This window comes from Schizophyllum commune (assembly GCF_000143185.2).
Source record: "Schizophyllum commune H4-8 unplaced genomic scaffold SCHCOscaffold_12, whole genome shotgun sequence".
Lineage (NCBI taxonomy): Eukaryota > Fungi > Basidiomycota > Agaricomycetes > Agaricales > Schizophyllaceae > Schizophyllum > Schizophyllum commune.
The window spans coordinates 348467-366325 of NW_026089549.1; the positions used below are offsets into that span (position 1 = coordinate 348467).

The 17859-nt window shown below is 57.2% G+C and overlaps 9 protein-coding genes across 9 annotated transcripts; 4 read left to right on the top strand and 5 right to left on the bottom strand.

Moving 5' to 3' along the window:
• Positions 1 to 130: 130 nt before the first annotated feature.
• On the top strand, positions 131 to 3697 carry SCHCODRAFT_01175328 (uncharacterized protein; the record flags this gene model as incomplete). Its single annotated transcript, XM_003027412.2, has 8 exons — positions 131 to 268; positions 319 to 803; positions 860 to 1070; positions 1125 to 1719; positions 2132 to 2196; positions 2265 to 2740; positions 2789 to 2984; positions 3044 to 3697. The coding sequence occupies 8 exons, from the start codon at positions 131 to 133 to the stop codon at positions 3695 to 3697; spliced, it is 2820 nt and encodes a 939-aa protein (XP_003027458.1).
• Positions 3698 to 4261: 564 nt separating this feature from the next.
• Positions 4262 to 5967, bottom strand: SCHCODRAFT_02692726 (uncharacterized protein). The gene is made up of 5 exons (XM_003027683.3): positions 5855 to 5967; positions 5307 to 5804; positions 5182 to 5257; positions 4962 to 5128; positions 4262 to 4906 (listed from the first exon to the last, which is right to left on the bottom strand). Exons 2-5 carry the CDS (start codon positions 5787 to 5789, stop codon positions 4589 to 4591), a joined length of 1044 nt encoding a protein of 347 aa, XP_003027729.1. The 5' UTR covers positions 5790 to 5804; positions 5855 to 5967; the 3' UTR covers positions 4262 to 4588.
• A 116-nt stretch (positions 5968 to 6083) lies between these two features.
• SCHCODRAFT_02752466 (uncharacterized protein) lies at positions 6084 to 7872 on the top strand. Its single transcript, XM_003027413.2, has 4 exons — positions 6084 to 6265; positions 6318 to 6393; positions 6450 to 6586; positions 6637 to 7872. Exons 1-4 carry the CDS (start codon positions 6158 to 6160, stop codon positions 7540 to 7542), a joined length of 1227 nt encoding a protein of 408 aa, XP_003027459.1. The 5' UTR covers positions 6084 to 6157; the 3' UTR covers positions 7543 to 7872.
• A 321-nt stretch (positions 7873 to 8193) lies between these two features.
• SCHCODRAFT_02084225 (uncharacterized protein) lies at positions 8194 to 8575 on the top strand. Its single transcript, XM_050341734.1, has one exon. The coding sequence runs from the start codon at positions 8303 to 8305 to the stop codon at positions 8531 to 8533; it is 231 nt and encodes a 76-aa protein (XP_050197862.1). The 5' UTR covers positions 8194 to 8302; the 3' UTR covers positions 8534 to 8575.
• Positions 8576 to 8623: 48 nt separating this feature from the next.
• Positions 8624 to 10001, bottom strand: SCHCODRAFT_02554005 (uncharacterized protein; the record flags this gene model as incomplete). Its single annotated transcript, XM_003027684.2, has 4 exons — positions 9819 to 10001; positions 9692 to 9767; positions 9499 to 9635; positions 8624 to 9451 (listed from the first exon to the last, which is right to left on the bottom strand). Coding segments are annotated over exons 1-4 (1149 nt in total), but the record flags the coding sequence as incomplete, so codon positions are not given.
• A 1103-nt stretch (positions 10002 to 11104) lies between these two features.
• On the bottom strand, positions 11105 to 12197 carry SCHCODRAFT_02084554 (uncharacterized protein). The gene has a single exon (XM_050341736.1). The coding sequence runs from the start codon at positions 12079 to 12081 to the stop codon at positions 11218 to 11220; it is 864 nt and encodes a 287-aa protein (XP_050197863.1). The 5' UTR covers positions 12082 to 12197; the 3' UTR covers positions 11105 to 11217.
• Positions 12198 to 12238: 41 nt separating this feature from the next.
• On the bottom strand, positions 12239 to 13389 carry SCHCODRAFT_02517177 (uncharacterized protein; the record flags this gene model as incomplete). Its single annotated transcript, XM_003027685.2, has 2 exons — positions 12239 to 13022; positions 13085 to 13389. The coding sequence occupies 2 exons, from the start codon at positions 13387 to 13389 to the stop codon at positions 12239 to 12241; spliced, it is 1089 nt and encodes a 362-aa protein (XP_003027731.1).
• A 1087-nt stretch (positions 13390 to 14476) lies between these two features.
• Positions 14477 to 15069, bottom strand: SCHCODRAFT_02084266 (uncharacterized protein). Its single transcript, XM_050341735.1, has one exon. It carries the CDS (start codon positions 14939 to 14941, stop codon positions 14642 to 14644), a length of 300 nt encoding a protein of 99 aa, XP_050197864.1. The 5' UTR covers positions 14942 to 15069; the 3' UTR covers positions 14477 to 14641.
• SCHCODRAFT_02640180 (uncharacterized protein) lies at positions 15029 to 15828 on the top strand. Its single transcript, XM_050346131.1, has one exon. The coding sequence runs from the start codon at positions 15199 to 15201 to the stop codon at positions 15421 to 15423; it is 225 nt and encodes a 74-aa protein (XP_050197865.1). The 5' UTR covers positions 15029 to 15198; the 3' UTR covers positions 15424 to 15828.
• The last annotated feature ends 2031 nt before the right edge of the window (positions 15829 to 17859 follow it).

Below are 17859 nucleotides of genomic sequence, written 5' to 3' on the forward strand. Positions count from 1 at the left end.
ATGCAGGACCGTGGGCCTGGGAACCCCTGTGATGTCGGACCACGCCGATGTTGTCGTCACATCTAGTCCCCTCGTATTGCTCTCTGCGTCTACACCGATCTTCGAGCTCACTTGGAGAATCTGACGCGAAATGTACCTACTTCGACGATTATTCGCGAGCTGGAGGCAACGGACGCCGATCACGCTTCAAACGCTCCCCATAGATCTACTCATCAGTATCCTGAGCGAGCCTGAGCTCTCCCCGCTGGACCTTGTGTCCTTGCGCAAGGTGCGCTCGCTTGCCTGCCTTGATCTGTACGTGTGCTCACTGCATGACAGACCTGCAAGGCGCTGCGCGATGTCCTGGCGCTGCGAGTCGTTTGGCTCGCACGCGCAAAGGAGATTAGCGCCGAAGACGATACCTTCTGCGGCGACGATGATCTCTCCGATGTCCCTCTATCTTACCTTGAGAACATCGTCGCGGCGCCCTTCCGTATCACCCACTTCCTGGAGAACATCTGTCGCGGCGATGCACAGGAGACGCCGCCATGTTTACCAGTGCAACTCGCAGAGCGGTTTTCCCTCCTCAAGAGCAGCGATCCCGAGGACGCGGTCGTCAGGGCTGTGACCATCGTTCGCGGAGGGAGATATCTCATCTACGTATGCGCTGATGAGTTGCGCCTTCTTGACCTTTGGCGCTCATCGCGATTGGTTGACGAAATGCTCGTTGCCTCGTTAGCGCTACCACACGCATTCTTTTATACGGTGGACGATTACTGGCTGACAGATGACTGCGAGCTGTGGGTGGCCTTAACGCTCCGAAGGTGTGTATCGCTGCGCATAGTTGTCGTTCGCCTGTTGACATCAGACCTCTTCGTAGTGCAGACAATACCATCTTACTATGTCGCGCTGCTGTTTCCTCGGGAGGGGGTCGATGCTTGCGAGTACATGCGCAGATTACGGCCTTGCAGCTCAGATATTGCTATCGGTGCGGTGATCTCATAGCATTTAGCGATGGGTCCACTGTCGGGGTGTGGGATTTTATGACGGGAGCGCAATCGCAATGGAGGTGCGAACGGTTGGTTCTGCAGGTGAGCACGTGAGTGTGACCAGAACACCCGACCTCTCTAACGTAGCCCATCTAGGCGGTCATCTCTTCACATATCTTATTCTGCGCCGTGGCGGGATCAACCACTGAACTCCATGGTTTCGCTATCCCAGATATGATCTCGGCATCCCCCGTCATACAAGATTCCCAGCACACTCGACTCATCAGGCAGGACATCAACACGCTGCGCGTCAATCCGACGAATATGTATATTTTGGGCAAAGATAATGCCCGACACATCAACCATTTGCGTCGTTCCCAAAAAGAGGATGCGTACTTCACACTGGACGTGCTTCAGATCGTCGCGGTTAGTGAAGGTGGCATAGCGCAGATGGTCGACTACCCAGACGAGTCTCTCGTGGCACAACATCGTTATACCACCCGTCTGGGGGCGACCTTTCGTGACTGGTATGTCTCCGTGTGGCCACAGATACACCGTCAACCGTGTTGGAGCACGGCCTCCTCCGTCCTTGCGATCTTCGCCAAACGCCCAGTGGTCGACGAGAATGGGTCATCTGAGGCGGAACGGGTTTTCAAGAACGCGCCTGGCGCAGGAGATTATGTCGAAGTGACCTTGCTTCCCAACACGGTAGAGCCACTTGCTAGGAACCAGGGTTTTGACCCTACGTCCGGTACGTACTGGAACCAGACGGAGAGCCTGGACGAAACGTCTCTGCACTTTGTGCACTACTAGTTATCTTCGGTTTTGTACCTTATATGTGCTTTGATCTGCATTGAGATCGCTACAAGCTATGGGCTATGCAATGAAGTGCTTCAATCCTACAGGTTTACTGCGCCTACAAATGGGATCTCTGTGTTCAAGTCACCGCTGCGCGTGACTGTGAGCTCTGTGCCCCTGTCTTGCCGGGCCGCTCTCGCCGTCAACCGCCCCGGGCAGGAAGTTGGAGTCGTCGCTTGCCTCTTACCTCCTTGCTGCAAGCTCCTGCCTATATCCTCCACATAGATACGATTACGTGCAGGGACTTCGAGACTTGATTTTCGAAAGAAAGCCGGAGCGTATCCTGCTCCATACTCTTCCATCAGACCTACTCATCATCATCTTGAGCGAACCGAATCTCCTGCCATTGGACCTTGTCGCCTTGCGCAAGGTACGCCCACGGGCAGACGTCTTTTTCTCTAATGACCCTCTATCTCTCTGATCTGGTACACGCAATAGACATGCAAGGCACTGCGCGAAGCTCTAGCGCAGCGTGCGCCATGGCTTCATCGCGCGAAGGCAGCTTGCGCCCGGGATGGACTCTTCTGCGGCGACAACAACGATTTATTTGATGTCCCACAGTCGCGCCTGGAAGAGATCGTGTTAGCTCCTGCTCGAGTCCTGCACTTCATGGACCGTAATCGTCGAGCGGAGCATCTGAGACCGGCGTGTCTTCCAATAAAGTCTACGGATCAGTTTCCCCTCATGATGAACACCAACCCCGAAGACGCTACGTGTATCCCTCGATCACTGACTATGGTCCGTGGCGGGAGGTACCTTTTGTATATCTCTGCGTACCAATTGCGACTTCTTGATCTCTGGCTATCATCGCCATCCTCGTCAGCAACTTGCGTGGCTTCGTGTGAGCTGAGGCAAGGTGGCAACTACGAAGTCGTTGACCAGCTATGTGTCGCGGTGCGGGCTCAAGGCGAGCGGTACGTCCACCTTCCATGCTCATGGGATTTCGCTCATATTCTAGTCAGCGAAGATGCGCTCTCAGTATTACAGACTAGCGTTTCCTCGCAAGCGTCGAGATTCCGGGTGCGGGGACAGCTAACAGCCCCTGCTATCTGCTACGGTCATCGCTGTGGTGACTTGATCGTGTTCTACGAAGGCACCACGATGGGGATATGGAATTACACTCAAGACCGATACACGATCTGGAATTGTGGTTGCATGGTACATGAGGCACGTATTATGATGTCGTTCGTAGTCTTCATCCTTATTTACAACCTTAGGTGGTTCTCGTCTCCGATGCCGTCTTCTGCGTATCGATGGGAGACGAGTTGACGCTAGAGAAATATCTTCTGCCGAGCCTGCAGCAAGGAATGCAGCTTACGCCTCAACTTATATCGAGCAGATCCTTGGCTGTGATGCCTGAGCCTGCCGGTCACCAACGACCATCGGTCCACATGTTCACGATACGAACTGCCAATCACCTCCGCGAGCCGGACGACGAGAGTGCATATATCATCATCTGTGTTCACTCGGAGGAACTACACGTCGTTGCCTTGAGTAGCGATGGACGACCGCAAACTTCCGTCACCTACCACGACAGCTTTTGCTTCAAGCGAGGGCGATACCCACTCCCGCGCGGGACCCTCTTCCACGACTGGATCGTATCAGTCTGGCCGCCGGCGAGGTCGGAGCTCAGCGGTCCAGTCTGCGCCGTCTTTACGAAGCGCCTGTGTCCCGACGACCTGCTGGAGGACGTACCCGGAAGTGGTCGGATACCTTGGAGGGAGCCTGGACCGCGGGACATCGGCAAATTAGGGCTGTTTCGCCACTCGGTGGAAGAAAGTATTCGGGCGCAGGGATTTGATCTCACGTCGGGCATGTACTGGTATCAGACCGACCAGGATCCCACTTTTGTTCACGTCGTTCGCTACTGAACAGGCTATCTCACGTTGTGTACAACTCGTGCTTGTGGACCGCACCGTTACGCTGCAATTTCCGCTTGATCTCGCGCGGTCAGCGGTGAGGTGCGCACGATGTCGGTGTGAATCTGATGTTGAGGGGCCGATGAACTGTATTTATTCTATAGCCACAGTGGCATCGCAGACAGCGATCGCAAACTATCCTAGATACTGTACAGCATGGGCCTGGTGTGAACTTGAGAGGGTAGCGGACCGCCCCAAGTGACGGGTAGACGCGCCAAAATTCATGGACCTTGATGGCAGCGGGACGCAGCATCCGAAAGTCATGGGGGAAGGTGGCGGTGGCGTGGACGATGAGGACGTCCTCGACAGGATGGCCGTGGTGTTCATCTCTATGCTCGAGCCCGCGCACGCAGCACTAGCAGGAAGGTCGACTTCGGACCTACGCGAGCGCTACCGCCGCCGATGACGGCGCCACAGAGAAGTCGGGCTTCCGCTTCATCGAGCGCCGTGTTGAAAACCTACCTATCGCTCTCGAGCCTCACGCGGGTCCCTCGACGGTTAGATAAATAAATAAATAGGTCATCAGATTCGTGAATGGCGAGCGAAAACGGATACAACGAGTGTGAGTGTGGGAGATACAACGAGTGTGGGTGATGAGGATACATGCAGCTAAATGAGTGGCTATGTACATTGATAAGGAGAGTGATGCGTGCAAAGGAGGGGATGGCTGCGAAGGAGGGCGTCGGGCGATCCGACTAATATACAGTACTAGTGTCGATATGATACAGTGGGGCGGCGGTCCTGGCGCGGACCGCCGAGTTGGTTGAGGTTGGGGGGTTGAGCGAGTGCCGGAACGGAGAGAGGGAGCCGCAGATTCGCCTTGAGGAAGACTCGCCGAGGGGCTTAAGCCTTAGGAAGTGGAGGAACAACCTTGCCGGTCAGGATCTCGCCGATCTTGCGGATGAGCCTCTCCTCTGTTGACATGTACGGAGGAAGAACGGCACCCTTCTTGGTCATAGCCTGGTATGCCTTGTACACGACGAAGTAGGGCGAGCAGTGGATTGTTACGAGGGGGAGAGGCGGCGCTCCTTCCTTGAACGGGCTCTTGTATGGCTGAGCCTCAATGTCACCATCGGCCTTGATCGAGATATGGCTTCCGTGATCCCATTTCTCGGTCGGGAGGATGTGGTATTCCCTTCCGGTGCCGTCTAGGGGAAAGACCTGGAATGATGCATTCCTCAGCGCACGCGCAAATAACGAGTTCAGGAGTACGCACGTCTTCGTGGTGGATGAATCCCTGAGCGTTCTTGTAGGGAGGCCTCTGCTTGGTCCAGCCGTCCACTTCCTTGTTGATGAGGGCGTTGGACAATTTGATCAGGTCGGGGAGCGTGGGGGAGAAAACGATAAGGCCCCTGTCGTAGGCCTCATGGACAGAAGGTTCCACTGTACGAATTACGATCAGACTGAAAGTTATATATCCATATAACCTGACTCACCCGGCATCAAGTTTCCTCGCGTGTCGAGGTTGAGTTTACCCTGATCCTCGCCGAAAGTGATCTCCATTGTCCTGAGCTAGAGGAGTGTGAGCTACCGACACCGACAAGAGGAATAAGGTATGTACCTTTTCAGATTTGATCTTCCTATCAGCGTGGTGAATGATCGGAATGCCCATGCTAACGTTCACCCCCGACAGCGCAGAATTTGTGCCCGAGAGGGAAACTTTGGCTAGGCTTGCCCCAGTCGGTCGTGGGTCACCCCAGCGGATCCTACCTCGAGGCGTGTCGAGGTCTATTCCAGGCGCACGCTGCGGAGTGTATCCCACGGCAGGTTCGCGGGCTGCTTGGCGACGTCGGGAGGGGAGTGGCGGTGGCGTCGAACCCGTGGGAGGTGGGACTGAACCCGGGGGGAGATTTCGGATTCGCGCAGATTTACGAAGTGGCATTTCGCGGGCTCGGTTCTCGCGCCTGACAGCATCGTACGCTCGGTTCTTGACTTTAGGCGTAGACGGTGCACGGCTTGAGGAGGCAGCCCTGAAGGCGGCGGCCAGGCGTTGGGATTTCCGGGTGGGGGAAGGGGGAGGGTCAGCCGACTTTTTGCGAGCCATGTGCCGCGACGAATGCTGGATGTGCAATAAGGAAGAGAGCTGGAGTTGAGGTAAAAGCGACTTACCGAGGGGGAGACGGTTCCGACGAGATGAGGGGAGGAGGAAGAGTCAGGGAGTCACGTCGGACCGCGTGCGGGCTTTTATATCCAAGCGGCGGATGTTCAAACTGTGCACGCGTGCTATCACCCACATGATTCAACACAAACAATGGTAAAATCCATTGTTGATGTTGAAGATGGCCGTGGGAATTTCAGGATCGGCTGATCCCGAATGCCGGCACGTTGCTTTGTTCCTCCCACCATCATCATTCCCCAGCCGCCACTCGGACATTCACAGTCAGACATACTTCTTTGCGCCTCAATTTCAAGATGGCCTCGATACCGTCCGATGCGTTCTCTACAATCAAGAAAATGCACGAATGCCCGATGGTCAATCATCCGGTCCTGGACTTGGACCCAGGACGATACAAGCGCCAGGTGAGACGCAGATTCCGTGACATATTTACAGTTCTGACTGTTCCCCGACCAGATCGAACATTTTGAGTACTACTGGGGCCTCGAAAAAGGAGGCATCGACCTCGAATCACCGCTCAACCGCATACTCCGTGCGTTTCTTTAGTCCCCGCGATGGCGTAACGCTCAATCTTTCCTGCATTCTTAGTCCGCGCAGACATGTCGGAGAGGCTGAAGAAACGAGAATGGACGATCATGCCGACGCAAGAAACGCTGCAAGCCATACTCAGCATGGCCGAGCACAACAAGACCGCCACTTTGCACGAACGTCGACATTGTCTACTGGTTGGTTCATCCACCTCGTACACAGGCTTACATGTCTAACACCTCTTCAGGAGCTAAATTCGCAAGAATACGAGTACGATTTTGTCCCTCTCCATCTTCTCAAGCGCGGCGGTCATCCTTCGCTGTACGTCAATCGCGGCAGGAGCACGAGAGCGGTTCGGGCGCCTTACAAATCCATGCCACGCATCCGGTCGCAGGCCCACCCTCTGTTTGTCCTCTGGATGGCGAGCGAAATACTGGACACAACTGCCACCTTCGTTATGCCCGAGGATCAAGCAAAGGCCATGATGTTTCCTCTCAGTCGCATCATCTTGTGCTGGCTCAACGAACCCCCCGAGGAGTGGTACATGGGTGCAAACGTCTGGAAGCCTCACCGCCACCCCCTCAGCGATGACGGGTGCGAGGTGCGCCCCACGCTCTGCACCTCGCGGGAGACCAACGCGGCGCAAGGGGGCAAGGTGCGCCGATCGACGCGCGCACCGTGCAGGCAGCCAAAGACGAAGGCGAGAGCTGCCTCCAAGCCCTACGCGCGACTGGACGCCCGTCATCCCACCCAACGAACGTCTGCCCTGCCGCACCCCGGCGTCGAGTCCGCCGACGATGTCGAAGGCGGCATGGGTCGCGATCGTGCGGACATCCTCGCATGGATCGACGACGCTGCATCATCCACATCTGGCGGTGTCGCGTGTCGACGGCGTACACGCGCGTCATCCTCGTGGCCGTCGACGTGGCTCGAGGCGGAGGAGAAGGAGGATGCGGAGCTGGCCCGCTATCGCCGCGAGCGCGCCCGCGACGCCGACGACGCCCTCAATCCGACGACCAACGTCCTTCTCGGTAGCGGCCTCATAATCGGCAACGGCGTCGATTGGTCGGGGTACTCGAGCAACAACTGGGCGGCGCGCATATACGATGTCTGCCTCCTTGGTCAAGACCCATACGCGGCCGCCCCCGAGTGATCGTTCAGGTCCATCCCGGCATATCTTCCTGCTGACGCACTATGCGCGCCATCGAGGCTGATCGCGACTCTTCCCGCCGTCGAGGACGCCGTCATCGTCCCGTCCGCCCTCGTCGCTCGCCTTCGCCACTCACCAGCGCTGCATGCAGCCTTTTCTCGCCCTCCAGGTCCATGAGACCGGGCGTATAGCGCTCGACTCGAGGCGGTCTGCCGCCTGCGCCAAGGGCAAGCCAGGCCCATACTGTACATACAGAGCGTAGTATAGTTTGTGATTGTTGGTTGCAAAAATGTAGCTGTAGATCATCAAAAAGGACTGGCATGCGATTCTGCGCTGTGCACGACAGGGAGCTGCAAAGAAGTCCCTCGCACCCTCGCGAAGACCAAACAACAGATTCGACTGTGTACTGTGTGCGGAAGAGAGTCGCAGCGGCAGCGCTTGCCCAATCTCTTCATCTGTGTCTCCGGTATTTTACCAGCATGCAATCGCATCAAGCCAAATTTTTGCTGAATTCGGCAAAGAGGCCCTTCGAGAAATCGATGTAACATATCGGTGTTACCGTCTTTACGCATGGAGAGGACGATGCAAACTACGAGGTTCATTGTCGACTCGCTTAACCCCCCAACCTCAACCAACTCGGCGGTCCGCGCCAGGACCGCCGCCCCACTGTATCATATGAACACTAGTACTGTATATTAGTCGGATCGCCCGACGCCCTCCTTCGCAGCCATCCGCTCCTTTACACGCATCACTCTCTTTACCAATGTACATAGCCACTCATTCAGCTGCATGTATCCTCATCACCCACACTCATTGTATCTCCAACACTCACACTCGTTGTATCCGTTTCCGCTCCTCCTTCACGAATCTAATGACCTATTTATTTATTTATCTAACCGTCGAGGCACCCGCGTTAGGCTCGAGAACGATTGGTAGGTTTTTGACACGGCGCTCGAGGAAGCGGAAGCCCGATTTCTCAGTGGCGCCGCCTTGAGCAGGTCCTGAGTCGCAGCTTAAAAACCGCGCCGCAAGTCTCGTCGAGACAGAGAATGCCACACGACTGAAGTAGCGCCCTACTTCACTTTGAGCCTTTACCAAAAGGCTCTTTCCCCAGCAGGCAAATGCCATGCACGCGCATCGCCCAATTGTTGCTTGAGTATCCGGACCAGTCCAAGCCGTTGCCAATGATGAGCCCGCTGGATAGCAGAACGCTATGGCTGGGGTTCAGCGCGTCGGCAGCATCGCGCGCAATCTCTTCTCGGTAGCCTGCTAATAAGACATCTTGTCGTGTCTCATCCTCGGTGGACAGCGAATTGTGGGGCGTGGGGTCGATGTTCGTCTCGCGCGCGACTCCATCGAGCCACGCCCGATGTTCCATCGAGGTGTACTGAGTTGATCCTTGCTCGTCGTCAGACCTGGTTCCTGGACGAGGCAGCGCACATCTTCGATTCGGGGAACGAGGGTCGAGTCTAGCGTAAGGTCTAGCGACCTTGCCGGTCTTCCTCTGCTTGCACAGTGCGCGCGTCGTCCTACGTGTATTTTCGCCGCCCAAAGTCAAAACCGCTTCGTGCCCATCATCGCTCAGAGGGTGCCGATGTTGCCGCCACACGTCCTGGCCGACCAAAAACTCTTCAGGCGGCTCCTCAAGCCAACACATCACGATATTGCCGACGGAGTCCATGAGAGCACGAGCTCTATCTTCCTCCATAACGAGCGCAGCGCACGAGTCCAGCTGCATACTAGCAAACCAGATAACGAAGAGCGGATGCGCTAGAGACCTGAGGCAAGGCATGGCCTTGTACGGCGCGCGTTTGGCCTTGATCCTCGAGCCGTCGTCGACGAAGAGTTGCGGCCGACGTTGGAGGAGATATAGAGGCACGAACTCATACTCGAAGGGTCCTTGACCTAGTTCCTGCAAAACAATGAGCTCATTTGGAGGTGGCAACGTGGTAGTCATACCCTCAGAATATTCTTACGTGCGCGCAATCCGGCTGTCATGTTGTACTCGGCTAGTGCATGCACGGTTCGAATAATCTCTTGCGTCGGGATAATTACCCAGTCACAGTCCTCCAGCTTCTCCGCCATATCTTGGCGGACTGGACGACGCGATGGTCAACCAAGATAATCCGCGGTCAAGGTGGCGCATACTCACGTTCTACATGATTGAGTGACGAAGCCAAATCCACCTGGCCCTTTTCGAGGCCCCAATAGTACTCAAAGTGCTCTATCTAACATATTCATCAATAAACCAGTTTGGTAGAGGCTGATAGAGAACCTACTTGACGGCGGTAGAGTCCTGGATCCAGGTCGACCAGTCGGAAATCCGTTACGGGCAAAGAGTGCATATTCCTACAGGTCGAGATGTCCTGTGACAGCACGACAGTCATTTTGGATCTCCAGAAGCGAAGAAACTCAGCAAGCAAGTGGTTGGTGCATGGAATAGTGAGGTCGAGATGGCGGCGTGAAGAAAGGGGCGTGGGAAGAGCTATGAACCTTCAACAGAATATACCCGGATCAGACGCTCTCACGGAAGATGCACGGTTGCCACCCATCCAGTCTCACGCCCAGCCACAGCAAACAGTAACAACGCATGCATTCATAATGCGCATTACAACCTTCTACACTAGTCCTACTGGGTAACGAACGTGGTCCGTGTCCGCGACAGTCCGACAATGCGCGCGGCGCCGAAGCTATGTATATGTACACTCTAGTAAACGATGTAAGTACCTCGAGCAGCAGCGAGGGCCCGTGCGTGCGTGTGCTCCGACGATATGTAACAAGCGACAGTCAAGTACGCGACGAGTCGAAAAGACAGTTGCCCAACGAGACAAATGCCCTACGAGCAGACGAATGCCCCGAGAGCAACCGTACGGGACGACGACGCCACGACGAGACCGATGCCACGACGAAGCGACGCCCGAGGCGACGACGCGCGCTACGGAACGGGCGGATGGGTAGTTGACGGCGGCGAGCGGGCCACCAGCACTGGCTGTCGGCTAGGAGGGCGGCAGCGGCGCTCATGGGTATTGTTCTGTCGAAGACCGTCAGCTCTATTTCACCTCCAGGTCAAATGACAAAGCCGACTCACCAGATATGATACACAGGAAAACAACGAGCCGCCGCAGGGATAGGTAACGCGTGTGGGTGACGAGCGATCCCGGGAGCGAAGCAAAGGCGGCGAGGCAGAACGCTAGGCGACGGGCGACCGGCACGCAGATGACGAGCGTCCCAGACCCGAACCTCCTCCGCCCGCGATGAACGAGGGATCGTGTCGAGAAAGAAGACAAAAAAGGGGGGCAGAAGAAGAAGGTAAAAGTATAGCGAACAAGGAACACAATGATGAACGCGAAGCAATCATCAAACGTATTGATACAGTCGTAAGTGCAACGAGTATAAGAGAAGAAGGCAGCGTGAAGGCGTATATGTATATGTGTGGGATTTTGGGCGGCCATGAAAGGGTGTGATAAAGTCGTGAAGCCCCGCGACGAGAGAAGGAGGAAACGGAAAAGGAACGTGGGGGGCGGTGGCTGGTTTAGATAGGGGTAGCTGTAGCGTAAATACCGAGGGGAGAGACACTTATGTATGTAGAGGGAGATATTGTAGAAAGGAATTCCACAACCAAGAACAGTGACGGAGGTGGGTGCGTGTGGCGGGTGGTGGAAAGCCGGATGAGGCGGTCTACGCGGAGCCGGTGTGGTGGTGGTAGTGGTGGTGATTGTCGAGATGGCGGCGGCCTGGCTCGGGCAGTCCGACGAGTGGACGGAGGCGCGAGCGATGGCGGCAACGAGAGCGTGACAATGGCGACCACATAGCGCGGCCGCGAGCGAGCATAATAAATACGCAGAGCCCGAGACGAGATAGCAGACGAAATAAGCATCGTGACGCGCGCTGTGTCGCCGCGCCGTCCAGACGCACGACACGTCGACGGCAATGAGCGACCGGCCTGCCACATATTATACACAAGTTAACCCAGAGATCTCGGGTCAGGCCCAGGTCACGTCGTCGAGTCTTGGCAGATGGAGAATAATAGCCCAGGGTACAATCTGCCTTTCCTTTTATACAACCGAGATGTCGTGAGAGGGGAAAGGGGACGCCGAAGAGGGAATTGCGAGAGAAAACAATAACAACGAGATGCGACGAAACCGACGATAGATAGAGTGGCGGAGGTCGAGGATAGGAGGGTGGCGGTGCTGTGCTCGATCGGACGGCGGCGGCCGATGACGCAATTGATGACGAGCTAAACGATATGTCGTCGGTCAATCGGCCGTCCCTCGTAGTGCGCCACGTTCCCCGCGGTCCAGGGGAGAAGGCGCGATGGAGGCCAGGCGGTCCGAAGGCAGATGAGAGTGTGTGGAGGGATATAGTACAGTGGTATGCGCGCGGGTGTCCAATTCGTGGTGGCCATGACGGTTTTTGCAGTTTCCGAGGATGAATGATGTCGAGGCCTGAGCCATCGCGAATGCCGTGGAGGGTATGCTGAGGCAGCCGAGTCCGTGTGCCGATAGGATAGTGAATAAGGATAGCGGGGTGCGTAGTGGGCATCGGCAGACGTTCGGGCTGATTAACATGCGTCTATGTGGGCAAACGAAGGATCGCGGAGGGCGACGGGATGAGCTACGGCGTCGGTCAGGACCCAGCGACGACACAGGACGCAGCCACGCACCTCGAGCATCATCAATCAAAGAATGGAACGACGCAATCAAGCGTAAAAGTTCGGCGCGGGCAGCACGGCCGCGCTCGGCGACGTCTGGTACTTCGCGTTGGCGTACTTGACCTTGAGGCCGTCGCGCGTGGGCGCGGACGACGGAGTACCAACAGCGACATTCGACGGGGTGACCGGGCGCATCCCGGGCGACGAGACCGACCGACGGGGCACAGGGTGTGTGGCGCCCTTCTGCGCGATAGCCTCGAAGAGGACGTCGACGGGCGACGAGCCGGTAGACGGCGAGCTGCTCTCCTCGTCCGAGGACGAGAGGTTGAACACGTTCTCGCTCGGGGAGCGCTGGTGCTTCGGACGGAGTGCCCTGGGGATCTGACGACCCTTGCAGGGGCTATCCTCGAAGGGGAAGCCCTGGATGGCGCCGGCGATCGGCGCAGTACGCGGGACATTCCCGAACACAGCGATACCGGTACCGTTGGCGGGGGTGGCAGGCATAGAGGAGTCTGCGGACGAATAGTCGTCCTCGTCGTCATCCTCGTTCACCAGCCAGTCTACCTGGTTCCGGTCGCCATCGCTGTCGTAGCCGGCCATGATAGGCACGTTCGAGGCGATCTTGCTCGCCTGACGGCGGCTCGCGAGCTGCCCGGTCGGGACGTTGGAGAGCTGCGGAGACATGTCTCCGCGCCGAGACGTAGAAGAAGTATAAGGTGCGGAGTGACGAGACGACTTCGACTTCTTGAAAAGCCCATCGGCCTGCGGGGCGTTGGTAGAGGGGGACTCTGCGCGGGCGCCGGAGCGTTGCGCAGCAGACTGCGACGAGGACCTGGAGCAGTAGATGGTAATTTTTGAGTAACGCATTCCGGGCAGTAAAATTGCTGTCGGTACCTTGCCGCGGTCTGCTTCTTGTTTCCCTTGGCCGCCTGGCGTTCCCTCGCATGCTTCTCGGGCGTAGCGGGCGCAGACTTGCTCGAGAGCTCCGCCGACGGCGCCAACGGCGCAGGGGCTGAACGACCGAGTGCGGCGAGGCGATTGGCGTCTGCCTTCTTGCTCCTGCCAGAGCGCTGCTGAGAAGGGGTGCTATGCGAGGTCGCCGGAAGGGCCTTGACGTAGAGTAGGCCGCCGCGGCCGCTGGGGAGGACGGACGTGGAGGCGGCCTTGTTGTGAGATCTGTTGTGGGGCTTGGAAGTCATCTTGTTTGTTGGGAGTTGGGGTCGAGATACAGGTAGCATTGCTGCCCAGGTTGAGGGTTATAGAGGAGGGAGGAGGGCGTCGGGGCGACGGCGGTGTATGGTGGGCAGCAAAGAGGGAGGCTGGAATGAAAGTTTGTCACTGTTTGTGTCGGGCAACTGGCGTTATGAATCGGAGCGGATGTGACTCGCGTGACGAGTCACCCTCCGCGCTTCTGATTGGGCAATTGAGTGGAACAAAGTCGTGACGAATTCAAATGAGCACCCCACAGATCCACCTTCCGCTTTCTTATCGTTGAGGCACAATGGTAGGCAGTACGCGAGCGTGCTGCAAACGACAGAGACCTTTAGGAAAGTCTACCATTCCCCTAGCAAGCAGTAAGAACAATGGGAGAAAAGGAATTACCCAGCATCATTTCCCCGCACTCCACACATTCGGCTTGTCTGGGCCAGCCGCACAACGCATTCCGGACTCGCCCCCCATTGCGCGCGCGGAACGCGGCCCACAGGCGGCTATCCCTGTCTAACAGTGCCGGAAAGCACCATCGCCTTTGTCGCATTGCAACGTGTTCTTCTTCCGCCCCGACTGTTCCCAAACACGCATACGTCTCACGACGTGCCCCCGCCGGCCCCTGATCCAGTCAGTCTTCCATCCTTCCCTCCTGACACTCGCCCACTGACAGCCGGCAGTGCACCACCATCCTCGCGCGCATATTCGCCATCCGGGATCCTCACCGTCAGCACGGGGTCCCCCACCGCCTGCCTGCCGCCACTCGTCGCCGCTCCGAGGATAATGGGACGGACGGCGCCGATCAGAGCTTGGGCACTCACATACCGCGTTTGGGAGGTCTGTGCGAGCATGCGGATGGAGCTGTGCCCGCCAGCCCGTGACCTTCCCGCTCGTCTGCGCCGGCACTCGGTGCATCACTGCCGAGAGCTAGGGGCACACGCCACCGGCCACTGCTCGCGCGCCACATCGACAAGGCCAGACCTATGGACGACGAGTAGCCTCTCACGCATACGAAGGACGCGTACTCACCGACATCGCTCGAGAGCATCGCCATAGCTCCCCTCCAACCGCGTCTACGGCGCCCTATCAGCGCCGACGTCGACAGCCGCGACGCACGTCGGGTGGGACCATCTTCCACGTCCGGATGGTATTTTCCACGTCCGGACGGCCTATCTTCCACGCTTGATTCCGCCCTTGCCAACGCACGCATCACACTCTATCGCCGCACCAACTTCGACCGCTGCGTCATAGGGTCTTCGGACGGGTATAGGGTCTCCTGAAGGGGTACTTCCCAGTGAATCCCAACACGCACGGGTACGTCCCAACGCGCACGGGTCCCCTCGCAGGGGTCGACAGGGCCCCCTTGCAGAGGTCACCGGGTTCGCCTGACAGGGGAGCCGCCAGATAACGACTGCTTCCTCGCCTTCGCGAGGCGCATATATGAGCTCGACTCTGGTCTGGAGACCGTCTGAAGAGGCCTATCGCTTGACGGATCCCGTGGATGGGCCGCGGCAGTTGGGGTGCGCTGGCGCCTTTGATTCGCATTCGATCAACCTCTTCATGATGCGGAGTTGATCAGAGCGCTTTTCGTTCACGATAGACTCGACCATCCTGCATGATAACCTTGACCGGCTCTCTTCGAAATGCTCTCACGATAGACTAGACTAGCTGCGAAGAAAGACTTGCCGCGCAATTGGACTTGACGACCTCCTAATCGACTCTTATCGTCGGCGGCTGTAGCGAGCTGCCTCGTTGTAAATGACGGGCTCCGCGGCGGGAAGTGGCTGGTCGACTTATCTCGTATGCCCCTTGTCCTGGGTGCTATCTTCCACCTACTGGTCAACCCCTCTCGCTCCTGCGTGGTCGATCCTCTCTCGCGGCCGCCTGGTCCATCCTCTCGCCGCCGACTGATCGACTCTTTCCCTGTCGACCACTTCCCAGACGAGCGCACTCCCTGCAAGCGATCGTTCGTACAGTACCCTGGACGTGAGATCTCACGCACCCTGGACGCCATTTGCTCACCCTGATCATGACCGTGATCTTCCCTACCCTGTACTTGATCTCCCGGGCACCCTCGCGGCCTACCGACCATGCAAGTCCCTGTCGTCTGTTCCGTTCGCTGCCGTGTGTTGCCGTTCGCTGCCGTGTGTTGCTGTTCGCTGCCGTTTGTCGCCGTTCGCTGCCGCTCGCGTTCCTGGACCATGGCTATCGCCGCGTAGCGTGCCCGCCACGTTCCTACACCATGTCAGTCAGTAGCATACGGTGTCGTGCTAGAAAGTAGATGTCCGCGTACCATGTCCTGTCACTCATATCGGCCGTATCGCGGTCCCGCAAATAGGCGATTAGTTGTGTCAGGTCAGGCGTCGAACCAGCGTAGACGGACATTACCTTTAGTCTGATGTAGGAAGTAACAATGCTGGTCAGGCGCCCTTCATGGCGGCATACAGATGCGGGCATCAACTTCACGGATGCGTACCCTTGCCTCCATTGAGCTAGGCAGCTGCTTCGTCCTAGTAAGGTGATCAGCCGTCGCGTCGTGGTAAGCTGATCAGGCGCCACGAACAGAAAGTACAGTAAGGCTTCAATAGGACTGCGCATTCAACAACCGCATCAGCACTTGACGGGATTCGAAGAGCCTTCGCGCGATGGCATGTCACGGTCAGCTGTGCCACTGAAGGGCTAGGAAGTACGAGGAAGACTAGCGGTGATATCGAAGGACGGCGTACTTGCTTGCATACTGGTAACCGTTCGCTGAAGTCGAAGACCGCCCGCGAGAGGAGAGCAGGCAACTATCGAGCGCATCTGCGTTGTAACAACAGAAGGAGATGAGCATGAACGAATTCGAACTCACCGTAGAGTGGCGCGCCGGGTGGACCGACACCGAAGAGGCGATAGGACGGCGGAGCAGCCCCACCGCGCTGGAAGTTTGGGATGAGTCACCAGATCGCGGTCGGGCAGCCTCGGCGAGTCCGTCTGAAGTCGTCAAGTCTTCGATGCCACCGATTGGCCATAGACATGTCGTCCGACCTGCTACGAAGATGTCTCCCGCCCGGCTAAAGTGAACATGTCCGACCTGCGAGGGTGGCGCAGGGCAGGATGTATAGCGCTGGTCGGGATGCTCTCTATGGCGCCGGAAGCTGCCATGTCCGCGCTAACGAGCATCTGTCAATGGGATGATCAGCACGGGCATCCGACGACATAGGAACACTCACCGTTGGGAGCCCGATCACACACAGCCTCGACTTCGACGCAGTCCTCAGTCCGCGATTCTTCCTATCGTGGGCGTGCATTGTTCGCGCGCAGGTCTTGCGTTGTACACTCCGTCCTCCGCTTGGATTATTGGCGTGTTTATGACGATTATTCTTTGAGCGCCTGACGAGCGGCCGCGCGGATAGGCTTACACTGTCACTAGAGCCCGCTCCGTGAAGGTTGACTTTCTTCAGTCGAGCACCTGACTACGCATGGTACTTCTCCCATGCACCTTATGTCGTCAATCTACTACCCAACGGTCAGCTGAGCATTGCTAGAATACAGACGCGACCTCACCGTCCTTCGATAGCCTTGTCAGTCGGATAGTCGAGGACCCCAAGGGTGGCGCACACTATCAGGGTCGGCGAATACCACCTGCATCAGCGGACAGCTGCGCTTCAGTGAGTTCACGCAGGTCAGTGCAGCGAGGCCGCTTGATAGGCACATAGAGAAGATGCTTACCGTCATCATCAGGTCGTGGATAAGCTGCTGGGTGGCGTGGGACAGCGCCTGAAAGTCGTGGGCAATCGATAGAGGTAGCGGGGCGATCCTGCCTCTTTCGACGCTATGCATGCTGGAAGGCAGGGAACACCGTATGTTACAGTTCATTAACGAGCGGCGGAGGGTTCAGACGGCGCCTGACATACGGCTTCTAGTAGATTGGACGCTCCGCGGCCTGAAGCTGAGCTCGAGCCCCGGGACTAGCGCATCAGATAGGTTTAGCAGCGTGCATCAGATACGCCGTCCTCAAGGCTAACATGCACGCACCACGGTCATTTAGCGATCTCCTTCTGGTATGTCGCGCGTCCCGCAGTCAATGCAAACTACCACATACGGTAGGTTGAGCATGTAGGGTGCGAGCGCGGTGGGCACGAGGTGAAAGGGTTTCTGGGCCGGGTGAGCGAAATAGGCAGTCGAGGCACAAGAGTGGAATGGGGGCAGATGAATGGTATGAAGGAGGAGCTGTCAGTGTGTGTACGAAAGGTGAGTAGTCTCTACGTACTATGTACTAATCGATGAAAAGCGAGCCTGTGGGAGACCATTAGCAACGACCGATGTTGAGATCGGCGTCTTACCTGCGGCAGATGCAAGGAAAGAGGATGAGCGTCGCTCACGGCAATGTTCAGAAGAAGTAGACGCAGGTCACTCTGGGCCCGTGAATGAGTTCCCTTGCAAAGTCAAACACGACTGAGAAATGATGATAATAGCTTCGA

Bases quoted from the DNA above. Each gene is read 5' to 3' on its own strand.
- SCHCODRAFT_02640180 (XM_050346131.1), top strand. From the start codon at position 15,199: ATGCCCCTTGTCCTGGGTGCTATCTTCCACCTACTGGTCAACCCCTCT.
- SCHCODRAFT_02084266 (XM_050341735.1), bottom strand. From the start codon at position 14,941: ATGCGAATCAAAGGCGCCAGCGCACCCCAACTGCCGCGGCCCATCCAC.
- SCHCODRAFT_02692726 (XM_003027683.3), bottom strand. From the start codon at position 5,789: ATGGCTCGCAAAAAGTCGGCTGACCCTCCCCCTTCCCCCACCCGGAAA. The intron at 5,129-5,181 runs GTGAGTCAGGTT...TAATTCGTACAG, and splicing joins GCGAGGAAACTTGATGCCGG to TGGAACCTTCTGTCCATGAG. The intron at 4,907-4,961 runs GTGCGTACTCCT...GCATCATTCCAG, and splicing joins GATTCATCCACCACGAAGAC to GTCTTTCCCCTAGACGGCAC.
- SCHCODRAFT_02752466 (XM_003027413.2), top strand. From the start codon at position 6,158: ATGGCCTCGATACCGTCCGATGCGTTCTCTACAATCAAGAAAATGCAC. The intron at 6,394-6,449 runs GTGCGTTTCTTT...CTGCATTCTTAG, and splicing joins ACCGCTCAACCGCATACTCC to TCCGCGCAGACATGTCGGAG. The intron at 6,587-6,636 runs GTTGGTTCATCC...ACACCTCTTCAG, and splicing joins AACGTCGACATTGTCTACTG to GAGCTAAATTCGCAAGAATA.
- SCHCODRAFT_02084225 (XM_050341734.1), top strand. From the start codon at position 8,303: ATGTACATAGCCACTCATTCAGCTGCATGTATCCTCATCACCCACACT.
- SCHCODRAFT_02084554 (XM_050341736.1), bottom strand. From the start codon at position 12,081: ATGCCCACTACGCACCCCGCTATCCTTATTCACTATCCTATCGGCACA.